General features: G+C 39.1%; 1 protein-coding gene across 1 annotated transcript in view; it reads right to left on the bottom strand.

Annotated features, from left to right (window-relative positions):
* Positions 1–13,932, bottom strand: part of Rasa2 (RAS p21 protein activator 2) — a 99,571-nt gene that overhangs the window by 4,517 nt on the left and 81,122 nt on the right. Inside the window, exons 18-23 of the mRNA XM_075964939.1 lie at positions 10,784–10,857; positions 9,964–10,070; positions 3,895–3,977; positions 2,948–3,156; positions 1,710–1,813; positions 906–1,092 (exon numbers count right to left, since the gene is read on the bottom strand). Coding sequence (XP_075821054.1) covers positions 906–1,092; positions 1,710–1,813; positions 2,948–3,156; positions 3,895–3,977; positions 9,964–10,070; positions 10,784–10,857 — 764 coding nt within the window. The remainder of the gene's footprint in view (positions 1–905; positions 1,093–1,709; positions 1,814–2,947; positions 3,157–3,894; positions 3,978–9,963; positions 10,071–10,783; positions 10,858–13,932) is intronic.

Genomic DNA, 13,932 nt, shown 5'->3' with positions numbered 1-13,932 from the left:
GTTCAAAGTCTCCCACTAACGGTGTGGGGTCTTGGGCAAGACATTCATTTTTCTTGCACTTAAGTTTTTCTATGTATAAAGTGGGAAGGGAACCATGATAGACTGGTATGAGGGCAAGGACGGAGGAGCACACACTCTGGAAAATACTGCTGTGTGCTGGTCCTACCCACCGCGTCCCTAGCAGGACCCTGTAGCACTGGAGTTCTTTGTATCAGGGAGGGCTGGAGGTTACTCTAGACAAGCTTCTTTTCTCTCAGTAGGGAAGAAATAGTTTTTTCTTTTTCTGCTTGCGGACATTATCTCAGAAAAGAAAGTGGGGCTCTGAACTACTGTGGTTCATCTGATACTGGAAGAAAAAATCTTCAAGATTTAGAGTACCTTAGTGCTATACAGTTCCCAATGACAGGGCTCAGTTCTGGCATTAACTGTCTGTATAAGCTTGGTATTCACTGGTGAGACTACACACTTCCCTCAGGAGTTTGTCACTGGCTTCTGGGAGTAATCTAATTGACAGGGTGTCCAGTGCTGTGACGTCTTGAGAGGAACAAGTCCCCAGTACATGTCAGCTGTTGCTGTCCTTTCCCATCTCATCTTCTAGGTCTGAGATGAAGCACTTGGAATCAACTCTCAAATGCTTTCATGCACTGTTAGAGCTTGCTTGTTTGGTACTCATTATAAATGTAAGGGGTTGTGAGAAATAGAGACAACAAAAACAAAAAAGAAAAAACTACTAATCATTCAAACAGAGAGTTACAACTGACGACGACATTGAAAGCAGAGATGAAGTACAGCACCAACATCATGCAACGACAGCTGAGCTGAACAAAGGGAGTGAGTGGCAGGGAAGCGCGCACAGGAGAAAGGCTGGGCTCAGACTCGGCGAGCAGAGGCCTGAGGACACTTACTTGCTTCCGTATTTTGCACTACTTGATCTTTTCTTTCTGTATTTCTCATGAGGCTCATCTAGCTTCTCGATGATGCTTTTTATTTGTTGAATTGTCTTAAAGGTTGTAACAGAATCCTCAATTGTGAAGTTGGAATAATCAGGCTCTTTCTGGGGCCCTTGATAGACTGCAATAGTCCCGCAAGCCTCTGTAAGGAGCAGAGAAACAAGATCAGAAAACTAAATTCCACCAATGTAATCTGTAGTATAATTAAAAATATTTTTCGATTTTTTTTTTTTTTTGGTTTTTCGAGACAGGGTTTCTCTGTGGTTTTGGAGCCTGTCCTGGGACTAGCTCTTATAGACCAGGCTGGTCTCGAACTCACAGAGATCCGCCTGCCTCTGCCTCCCAAGTAAGATTTTCTTTGACTATACTGCAACAATGTTACAAAATAGAACTATCATCCTTACATAAGAATAGTAATTTTGCTGGGCGTGGTGGTGCACACCTTTAATCCTAGCACTTGGGGAGGCAGGCAGATCTCTATGAGTTCAAGGCCAGCCTGGTCTACAAGAGCTAGATCCAGGACAGGCTCCAAAGCTACAGAGAAACCTGGTACTGAAAAACAAAAACAAAGACAAAAAAGAATAGTAATTTTACTTTATGAATACTAAGATAAATGCCCCCTTTGACAGTTTGTGAACTTCATTACCAGTAACTTAGGAAATCTATAAATATCTCCAACTTTAAAAAAAAAATCTAAGAAATAACTCAGAGATTAGTAATGAAAGATCATGGTTTTATCAAAGTAGAGCAAGAGTTTACCTTCCATCTTCTGAAGCTTAAGTAAACTGAGGGTGAAAAGGGAATAAATTCTTTCTGCTTCTCTGTCTTCATCAATATCTATCTGGATGTCTGCAGGGATACCTCTATGATAAAAAGGAAAAGACATTGGAAAATTTTTCTTTGTTAACATGAAAAAGATTTTTGATAAACTGAGACTAAAATTAGATTTAGAATTTTAGAAAAGGACCTCAGAAATTAGTTTCTGAGATAATTAAACAGGATCACAGGGTTTGGTTGTTACGGATTCAAGCCTTGAAGACGATTCTGAAGCAAAATCATTTTTAAAGCATTTCCTAAAGTGTATGTGCGTGTCTGTGTACATGTGTGGGCAGAGTCTGGAAAAGGGTATCAGATTCCCTGGAGCAGGAGTTACATAGGTTTTGGAACTGAATTGGGGTCTCTACAAGAGCAGCAAGCATCCTTAACTACTCCCAGTCCCAATACAATCATTTTTATAATGTTTGGCTCTTCATAAAACAATGCATTAATAATAAAATCTACAGGGCAACAATGGCTATTCTGTAATATCTAAAACAGAATGTTTAGTGGATTTCTGTGACACAATTTTAGATGTTTTAAATTATTTTTGATTAGCGCATGTGTGGGCGTGTGCAGGTGCCTGAGGAAGCCACGGGCATTGGAATCCTAGGAGTTAGAAAGGTAGGTAGCTGAGAGTTGCTTAATGTGGGTCCTCTGCAAGAGCAGTAAGTGCTCTTAACTGGTGAGCCATACCTCTAGCTCTTCTCTGTGCCTCGGTCAGGCTTGAGATGCTGGCTTTTCTTCTGTTAATGGTGTTGATTATGCAGCGGAACACTGCTCGCATTTGGCAAATGCTCTACCATTAACCTTTAATCTGACCCTTCAGATCTCCCACCTCTAGGCATGTGCAACCATTTCAGAATATTTTCATCAGTCACAAAAGATACTTTGCACTCATTATCAGTCTCCATTCTCCCATTAATGTACAGTATGTGACTATGAATTTACTTATTCTATATATTTTTTGTGGTACTAGGATCCAACCAAAGTTCTTGTGTGTGTCACGCAAAAACTCTACCACTAGGCAACAACCCAAGCCCTTACAGATACCTTTTATAAAGGTATACCTTTTCAACGAATATGTGGCTTTTATGTGTAGCTATTTTTACTTAGCTTGGTTTCCTATCCATATCCACTGTATCACCTATCACACCTTCTTTCATCAGAAAGGAACTTACGCAGTACATGGCTTGCAGCCTGGTGTATTTTCACCGGTCTCCTGGCAGCAGAGCCAGTTCCCATTGAGATAGGCAGACGGATGAAAAGAGCTGAGCCTGTTGTGGTTGCATCTGCTCACCCTGCACAGCACATCTATCCACTCATTAGCTTCCACACAGTTATTTGCTTGGACGTAGAGTGTCTTCTCTGTATGTATCACTTGGAACATCTTTATTAGTAATAAAGACAAACAGTTAAAAAAGCTTTAAAATCAACACATAGTACATGAACAGAGTAAGTACTCAGAAAGAGACCCAGTTGCTTGGCTAAGTAATGGCTGCTAATGTATCTTAAAGAGTTGTTACCTCTAAGCAAGTCAGTGCCTGTGGTGGTCTGAAGGAAACGGAATTAAGTAGTATGGTCTTGTTGAAGTATGTCACTGTAAGTGGGCTTTGGGGTGGACCTATATTCAAGCTACTCCCAGTGAGACCACCTTCTGTTGCCCCTAAGGTGTAGGTCTCTCAGCTCCTTTTCCAGCACCATGTCTGCCTGCACACTGCCATGTCCCACCATGATGATAATGGACGGAACCTCTGAATTGTAAGGCACCCAATTAAATGTTTTTCTTTATAAGAGTTGCTGTGGTTATAGTGTCTCTTTATATCAATAGACACCCTAAGACAGTCTTAGCTGATGATACTAAGCAGTAAGACATGTCCAAAGGAAGGGTCACTATCTACATAAGAACAAAGCAAGGTAATTTTAGATGCAGGAGGATGTTTGAGCAAAGACAAAGGAATAAGGAGACAGTGAGGAACAAGGATGTCATTTGACGACCGGAAGGTTCTGCACCAGCTGAGTGGCAATAGTAGACAAAGCTGGGATATTACTTAGAGATTGGAATGGCAAATATTAAAATAACATATATATAACTATTTAAAATGCTTTCAATATTTATACAACTTACATTTTTCTTGTTGAAAGAGCTTTCTTCCAGTTTTTCCACAGCAAGAATGTTTTTTACTGGAATAGTGTAAATTGCATCTTTGCCTAAATAATAAAAGATGACAAAATTAAAAGAATTACTCTAATAATTACAAAAGTAAGATGTTAATTCTGTAAGGTTAGTTCCGCTTGCTGGTAGAAGCCTATGAATATATAGTAGACTTCTGAATGGTTTGTATCTAATAATATGGAACAGGAATTTTGATTGTGTTCTATAAAATGTCCTTTCCTTTTTCCATATAGATAAAAATATTTTCAAAGAAAATCATGTGAATAAATTTGTTCCCTTTGTAGGAAATTACTTTCTATGCTGCTGCAAATTTGTAGCACTATAAGGAAGCAGAGGGAACTAATGTGCCCAGTGGTGAAGACTGAGAGGGCCAGGCGGGGAGCTGACCTGAGCAGTGAACACGACTATTACATTCTTCAGTTCTGTCCACTTAACATTTAATTAAAGGATTATCCCATAAAACAAAAACATTTAGTGTACATGCAGCACATTTAGCGCACATGCAGGGCCAAACCCAAGGTAGGTAAGTGCCCTAGCACTGACCTGCACCTCTACCCCTAAATCATGCTTAATGTTATTATCTTATGTATATGAGTGTTTTCCCTGCATGTATATATGTATACCATTTAAGTGTCCAGTGTCCTCAAAGGTTAGAAGGAGGTTTTGGATACCCCGGGACTAGAGTTATATATGGTTGCAAGCTACCACGTGGGTGCTGGGATTGAACTCAGGTTCTCTATAAAAACAAGTGCTCTTAACCACCGTGGTAGTCCAAATGCAGCTGGCCCCTATAAACTCAGGGAGTGGCACTATTAGGAGATGTGGCTTTGCTGGAGTAGGTATGGCCTTGTTGGAGGAAGTGTGTCACTGTAGAGGTGGGCTTTGAGGTCTCATACTCAAGCCATGCCCACTGACTCAGTTTACTTCCTGTTGCTTGTGGATCAAGATGTGGCTCCTTTTTTACTCTCAGCTCCTTCTCCAGCACCATGTCTGCTTGTACACCACCATGCTCCCCTCCATGATGATAATGAACCAGACATCTGAAACTGTAAGACATCCAACTAAATGTTTTCCTTTATAAGAGTTGTCATGGTCACGGTGTCTCTCTACAGCAGTAAAAATACTAACACAACCACTGAGTCAACTCTACAACCCTGAATTTTTAAATTTTGTTTTATTTGGTTTTTGAGACAAGGTCTCTCTATGTAGCCCTGGTTGTCCTGGACTAAGTATCTAGACCAGGCTGGCTCAGGTTTCTATCTCAGGTCTCAACTCAGAGATCCACCTGCCTCTGCCTCCCAAATGCGCGGATTAAAGGCACGTGTTACTATGCACAGCCTTGTTTAAATTTGTAAATTACATTTCAGTGTCTGTGTGTGTAGGTGCACGTATGTGTGGACGTCACAGGGCAGCTGGCAGAAGTCAGTTCTCGCCTCCTACCATATAGTTCCCAGACACTGAACTCAGCACCTCTACCTACTGACCCATCTTGCCAGCCCTAAAACATGTTTTAAATTATAAAATGGTTTATAACTTCATATATTGTTCAGTTGGCTAGCTAATACTACAATGCTTACTTTAAAAGTGAGATTTTGGAGATAAACATAAAAATTTTATCTGGCAGAGCAAATCCTAAACTGTCTAAGGGTTTTGGAATGTAGGCAAGGGGATTTGAGTTTGTTGAGGGCCTCCTGCTAACGTGGCATAAGGTGAAGCCTGTCATTATAGCTTGGGGCTACCCATACCTCATCTAGTTGTAGAAGATACTGACAAAGACACTTTTGACTTCGAGTCATTTTGTGAAGGTGTTTTTACAGCATCAAAGCTTTTTTTATTTCTTCTTCAAGCTTTTATTTAAGGATGTGTGGGTTGAGATACAGGAAACTAAAAACATTCTAATTTATACTGTTCAAAGGATTAATGCTGTGACTTTTATTTTTTGACAAAGAGCAGTATTTAAAATGTTCAGTTAGTCTCCTGGCACAAAACCTAAAATTTAAGGTAATTCAAATAGATGTGACACATATTTTTAAAGGATATACACCGAATGTCTACTATATGCCAGGCACTGCCCTAATAATTTAAGCAGAGCAATAAACAGAAAACAGGTCCTTAATAGACTTTGTACCGAGTTCTGAAAGAGTGGCAGAGAAATACTAACTAGAGATGAATGCCATGATGAAAATAAACTGAAGAGATGTCAGTTAAGAATTTCAGGGTAGTTTATGTGCAATCTCAAGGATCCTTTCTCTTTTTTCCTCAATTTCCAATCTTTCTGGAAACCCTGAAACTTGATCCTTTGATACCTGAAGTCAAACAATTGTATGCTTTAGCATGAATTTAGCAATGTTGCACTACAGTGCTTTTGTAGGTGGTCATAAAAATAGAAATCTTAGCCAGAATGATTCTTTTCTTTCAAGGGTCAAATTCTTCGGAGTTAGTTGTCTAACATTTGAGAGTTTAGTTTATGCCAAGGTCTCCATTATTACCAGAACTCTTTGTGTATGTGTATTTAAAAGGTAAGCTCTCATCCAGCTCAGACTGGTTTTGAACTTATTACATAGCCAGGTAATTACCTTGAACTTCTGATTTAATTCAATTAAACATTTTAATTCAAGTGCTGAAATTAAAGATTAAAGATGTGGATCGCCTCTCCAAGTTACTGTACTGCTGGTTATAAAATCAGGGCTGTGTTAGTTGGAGCAATCTACCAACCGAACTATATTCCCAGTTCTCATTGTGTCTATTTATAAAAAGGCAATTTCATCCCTTTAGTTGCTTTTGCCCAAATCCTCAAAATGTTCCTTTACTTGTCTTTTCCCCATTCCTCACATTTAATTCCTGAACAGATTCTCTTGAGTATTATCTTTGAATAGATTCAGAATGTGATTGTTTTTATTACCCCTATTACTACCAACTGGTCCAAGCCAGAATCTTCTGTGCCTTGGATTATTGTAATTACAAAAACATTTGTCTTATACTCTGTCAGTACTAACCTGTAAGTTGAGTAAAAGTCTGGGTTTTAGTATGTCTTCTTCACTACTGTTCTGTCCTGTACCTCTGGCACAAAGTAGGTACCCAATAAAATAGGTTTAGCTGAAAATATTTGCATAATTGAATTAATTATTTATTTGGTTCTTTGGCTATTAAGAAAACAAAAAAAACAAAAACTCTGGAGAGCCTCATGTTGGAAAACATGAGCAGGCAAAAGTCTAGTCCTCATAAACATACTGAGTGTGTATGTTGATGGAAGCTGTATAAACTGTATGTATGTACCTATAGATAATAGGTCCCAAGAACATACATTATCTAAGTAAATCTCACAGAAGTATTTCAAAGTTGGGTTTATTAAAAATTTTACTAGTAAACTTGGTTAAAGCTTCAGAATCCAGAGTAGTGGTTACTGAAGTAATTCAGGTGACAGTATATTTGTAAGACTTGGTGTTCTTTGAAGAGTATCTGCTAACTGCTTTTATGCTAGTGATATGATTGCTACCACTAAGGATCTTAAAGAGCAGGGGAAGAGAGAGATGATACGGAGTGACCAATGTGCTAGATGTTCCTATTAAATAGGCAGCTAAGAGGCTAGAGACCTAAAATGACTTCAATGAAGAGCTGACAGGTGATCTGAGGCTTACAGGACATCAGATCACAGACCTGAAGAAGGAAAGATCTTTATGTAGAGTATATACAGAATCATGAACATAAAAACTGTACGTTAGAGAAACTGATGGCACAAGAAGTTTAAGGTGACAGCCTAAGACAGACGAGAGAACTACACAGAAAACACGCGAACACAAAACCACAATAGTCTAAGATGTCTAGCTGGGGAAATAGCTGCACCCACTCTTGCAGACTCTGAAAATGCAGTAAGTAGGGCACTATAGAATTAACATTACCAATAAACACCCCAAGTCAACCAGAAAATGTTAACTTACATTCAATGAATTACTTTTTAGAAGGCAGGAAAACACGTAATACATTTTGGAAAAAATCCATCAAAATAGTTAAAACAAGTATGTCACGCTTAAATTGCAAGTTTTGGTAAGCAATCTCACAATCTCATTTGTGTATTTCCTCCAACACAAAAGCAACAAAGCTCTAATATATTCATTCTTGTGGTTCCGAGTGTCTAATTCTACGAAACCTATCCTTTTATCATCAGCGGATAGAACAAAGGTTAAACCTGACAACTGTAGGTGTACTTAGGGCCTATGAGGTCCATGAAATTCCTATGCAAACTCCACGTCTATGTGTTTATATGTAGGATTCTCAGAAGAAAGGCACCGCGACTATCATCTGACTTAAAGGACATTATAACCAGCAGACTTTGGAATACTAGCCTGGACTAGACAGTGCTTTGAGGAAGAAATAACTTGTTTATTCACAGAAAATTACTAATTTACCTTACATGTTATTTAATTACACTACTGTTATTACTATTGTTTTTTGTTTGTTTGTTTTGAGATAGTCTCTCTCTATATTTAACCTTGGCTCTACTAGAACTCACTACACCTTGACCAGGTTGGATTTGAACTCTGCCTCTGCTAGGATAAAAGGTGTGCACCACCATGCCTGGCTTTATTCTATTATTAATATAAACATAATAAAAAACAACACTATCCATATGTGAGAATATTTATTTATTATTTGTTTTTTTGAGACAGGGTTTCTCTGTGTAACAGTCCTGGAGCTCACTTTGTAGACCAGGCTTGCCTTGAACTTACCAAGATCCACCTGCCTCTACTCCCAAGTGCTAGGATTAAAGCCCTGGGCCACCATGCCCAGCAGGTGAGAATATAAAATCCAGTATAAGCCAAAATGTTGAAACATTTGAAGTCGGCTTTAAGAACACTGAAAAGGCAAGCCTACATATTTAGCTATATATTTATACACTGTAACACTATCTGGTGCCTAAAATGCAACTCATTCTAAAAAAATTTCTTACTAATATACTTGTATATACAATATGCATGTATATATGCATATTCATTCATTCTGAATAAGCTGCTCATGCGTGTGTATGTGTTTCTCTTAGCTGATAACAGCAATCCGTGCTATCTGGAGGCTGATGCAAGAAGACTTAAGCCCAGAGTTCTGGGTCAAGATCCCATCTCTTTAAAGTATCTCTCCCATCATTCTACTACTCAGCAGTCTCCAGGGATGCACTCTACATTCTCTTCAAGTATCCTATGTCAGGTGTTTATGCCATCACTGTGGCATTTATAGAAGCTCTCTTAATAGGGATTTACCAATCAGATTTGATAGGACTTCAAAAACCTTCTGATATGCTGAATGTTTGTTGTTGTTAGCTGTTTCTGCTTTTATTGCTATACTGTCTTACTTACCAAGTCCAGATGTTTTGCTCTCAAATTGATTTTTTTAAAGCTTTATTTATTTATTATGTACACAGTGTTCTGTCTGCATGTATGCCTGCAGGCCAGAAGAGGGAGTCACCATGTGGATGCTGGGAATTTAACTCAGGTCCTCTGGAAGAATAGCCAGTGCTTTTAACCTCTGAGCCATCTCATCTCTCTAGCCATCTCAAATTGATTTATGTCAGGCTTTTATGTTATAGTTTTATTACATATCACACAATGTGATAAAATAAACACTCCAGTTTAGTTTTTTGTGTGTGTCACTGTGAGAAACGGTGCTGCGGGAAGGTGTATAGCTTGCGACTACCCGCCTACTGGGGCGTGGCCTCATAGACTATTTACCTGGACACAGTGGCGCTATTGGGGCCCCTTTCTCTCTGCTTCCCCCTGGGCCCCGTTTATTGTTCAGTTTGCTTTGAGTCTGATCTTCATCCATCGTTCAAGCAGAGAATCCTGACTTTGTAAGTTTTACCTTTTAATAAACACCGGTCTATTTCTTAGTTCTGAGCTAGTGTGGGATTTCCTTTTTTAAGCGTCCGATCTCTCAACCATCAAAACTCTCAACCATTCCCTGTGCAATGATTGCCTGCAGCACGGAGAACCAGCAGAGCAAAGCCACAATAAAGCATAAACGCAACCCTACCTGGCTGTTTGTGGTAGGTGAGCTCTCTGCTTGTCAAGCAGAACCATCGTTTCTTGAAATTCTTTTTTCCAATACGGGTTCTTCCTTGAGCTCTTTTATACATTTCACTGCCAACATAACGGACATAAAATAAACCATTAGTCTCAGAGATTAAAATGTTCATCTAAACTAAGAACTGACCTAACTCTTGCAGACACCGGTAGTCAAGCGTGATTATTAGAGAACAGAGTGACTTCCACTGATGACGTGTGTATTTTACCCAGGCCACACCGAGGGACTAGTCTTTAACTAATGTAGGGATTTTACTTTTAGGTATGCTGTTTAGCATGCATGATGTCTACGCACATGTGTGCAGTACCTGTGGAAATCAGAAGAGGGCATCAGATCCCCCTGGAACTGGAGTTACAGATGGTTGTGAGCTACTGTGTGGTTGCTGCGGTTTGAACTCAGGTCCTCTACAAGAGCAGCCAGTTCTTTTAATGACTGAGCCTTCTCTCTAGCCCTAATCAATGTAGTTTTAAAACTCTACTATACAGACTAAAAATGGGTCAGGTAAGTCATTTCCATCCCACTAACTCCAAGAAATAGGAGTTAGGCTGACCAGAGCTATCTCTTAGCTGCAGAACCCTGGGTCCATGCAGTCAAAGAGTGCTGCCCTATGCCATGGAGCTGACAGGCAGAGAGGACAATTTACCTGACTGAAGATGCTCAGGATGTTCCGGAACGGAATGAAAACTCAGGTTTCCTAACTCTCAGACCCAGGGTCTTTGTACTTACTGTCTACTGAAAACACAACTTTCCTTCTCATTTCATTAATTACCCTTCTTTCAGGTGCACAGGCTCGCTCGTACCGCTGGACTCCTTCGTTTCTGTAGATGAAATTTCATCCAAGAACTAAATGGGGAGATGGGAAAGTATTACAGTATGTGAGTAAGTAAGGGATATCATATAAAACTGTCTTATCTTACACGTCATTGATTATATAAGGAAATTCCTTTTTTTAAAAAAGATTTATTATACAGTGTTCTGCCTGCATGTATGCCTGCAAGGGCAGAAGAGGGCATCAGATCTCATTATAGATAGTTGTGATGCATCATGTGGTTGCTGGGAATTGAACTCAGGACCTCTGGAAGAGCAGCCAGTGCTCTTAACTTCTGAGCCATCTCTCCAGCCCCTATATTAGGAAATTCTTCATCATTAAAGAGTATATATAATGCAGGTTGAGAATCTCTTTTATACAAAATGCTCAGTACCAAAGTGCTTTAGATTTAGGGTTCTGAAATAATTACATATACAGTAAGATATTTTGGAGAGTGGACTCATATACATAGCCCAAAGGTAATTTTATATAGCGTTTTTACTAAACCTGCACTTTGTGACCTATCACATGAGGTTGTGGAATTTTCCATTGTGACATCATGTCCATTCAAGAAGTTTTAGATATTCCAATATTTCAGATTTTAGAGCATCTTGGATTGAAGAGGCTCATTCCACAGTTATCTATAAAATAAAATACATTTGCTATAGAAAATTTCTAATTTACAAATGAAAGGTATTCTAAACTTAGTCTTACCTTACTCACAATTCTGAATGGATCTTCCTATAAAAATAACTCAATGTATAATCCTTAACTGTAATTCTTTTTGAGACAATATTTCACTATTTCTGAGGCTGGACTTAAACTCATTGCAATCCTTCTGCCTTGGCCTCCTTAGTGCTAAGATTATAGGCATATACCACCACAGATAGCTCTTTTTCATATTTTTGGTATCCATAAGGCCTTAAATATAAAGAATTTATCTTTAACATTTAAAAATTTTGTCTTTGATTTGCAGGAAACTCATTTTATCACATAAGTAACCCTCAAATGGCACATGGCTATCATGGTCTGCACTCATCTCAGAGCACTTTGCGCTGTGAGATGGCTCCCATAACTGGATATACCAAAGGAGATGATGGCTCCCATAACTGGATATACCAAAGGAGATGGCTCATATAACTGGATATACCAAAGGAGATGATGGCTCACATAACTGGATATACCAAAGGAGATGGTTCACATTACTTGCTCCCATTAGTGTCTGAAATTCTGAAAAACTCAATTCTGAAGATTCTGGTTCCAAAGATTTTTACATACAGGGCCATGAACCTGCCTGACAGGTCAGGTAACACTAATCTATAAACTGAGCCAGATTTGACCAAGAAACAAAATTACAAAATAACCTCCCCCCCCAAAAAACACAATAGAGGTCTTATGGAACCAGCGAAGCCCACTATTTTCTGGCTATTTATAGGAAACTTGCTGATTTCTATTATACATAGCTGACGACCTTGACAAATGAGATAACTTGAAATCAGATGAATATTCACAAACTTCCTATGCAGAATATGAGAATGTGGCTCCAGAAATTTGCAGTGTCCACTGCTTGTGCTCTCTTTGGCAGTACATATACTAAAATTGGAACGATACAGATACAATGTCCACTGCTAACACAGGAAGTCACCCAGTCAAAGTATTTAGCTTCATGAATGCGTAACTTGCATCAGTTAAAGAGCTTCTTCATTTGACTAGTGTTTGCCTCTACATGGAAAGAGAAAACCTGACAGTTCAAAAAGAAATTTTTGCTGGGTAGTGGTAGCTTATGTCTTTAATCCCTGTACTCAGGAGGCAGAGGCAGGTAGTTCCCTGTGAGTTTGAGGCCACCAGGTCTACATAGTGAGTTCTAAGCCAGAGTGACATCAAAAAACCCTGTCTCAAAAAAAAAAAATCTTGTTCTTAGAGAGGAATCCAATTTTTCCTCCTAAATCAACTACCCATTTGCTTATCAGTCAGATATTACAAACTCAGATATCTGGATTTCACTGCTGTCTTCCCTTCTATGCTTCTAACTTAATACTTGAGGATATTAGGATGTAAACAAAACAAGCATATATTCCTGTAAGAATAACACACTGAGGATCTAGCGCCTCCACTGTAGAACTGAAGGCACAGCGACCTGGCCAGGAACACTGTGACTCACCTACCAGAGCACACACTCGGGAGGTTTCCCAAGAGAGTGTTTTTCCTAGTTTGCTGGAAGGGAATCTTGGTAAGTGAACAAGCAAAAACAGAATTCCTTTTGTTCTGTGGGTGATGCAAGTTCAAGTATCCAAGGACATTAATGAAGTGTCCTGTCTCATCTCTATTTCTAGTGGATGGGCCCAATAGAGTTTAACATATATATGAGTATCGCATTCCTTAGTATTATCATGAAGGAGTACAGGGTAAAATAATGTGTGAAGTGAAGTGTAAGAAAACAGTGAAGATGACAGGAAGGAAACTGTAATTGGCTCAGGATCAAAAGCATCTGTAATTCTTCAGTGCTGTGTTTCTGTCACCAAGTTATACAACCACCCTGTATACAGAGCTCTTCTGGTTACTTTCCCTATACTGTGTACATGATTTAGTTACTGCAGTGGTCAAAGTCACTAGAATAAATGCCATGTGGACTAGAAGCTGAGTTACATGGACATTTCTAATCTTTAGTACTGTATGTATCCAATCTTAATTACAGGGACTGGAGATAGAGTTTAATCTTAAGCAGAATTCTTATGTAGGATATGTAAGGCCCTGGGTCCAATCTACAGACAGAAAGGCACATGGACATGGGGACAGACACATGCGCACACACACACACACACACACACACACACACACACACACACACACTTATGATCTTAGGGTAAACTCAAGACTATAGATATAAACGAGATAGTAAATATTCTAGGGTAAGAGCCTATCTGAAAGTGAGTAGATGACTCAGAGGCAGTTTAGAAACATACTAAAGTCTGCCTCTTAAATCTGCTCCCCACTGGTATTATCAACTGATAACTGGTCATATCAATTAGTACATTCTGATTATATAAGGAGGCAGAGAACAGATGTTACCAAAGCCTAGATTATTAGACATGCAAAAATAACTCCAAAAC

The sequence above is a fragment of the Microtus pennsylvanicus genome, chromosome 3 (genome assembly GCF_037038515.1).
Source record: "Microtus pennsylvanicus isolate mMicPen1 chromosome 3, mMicPen1.hap1, whole genome shotgun sequence".
NCBI classification, from domain to species: Eukaryota; Metazoa; Chordata; class Mammalia; order Rodentia; family Cricetidae; genus Microtus; species Microtus pennsylvanicus.
The sequence above is the reverse complement of the archived record's forward strand: the minus strand, read 5'-3'. Positions and strand labels throughout refer to the sequence as shown.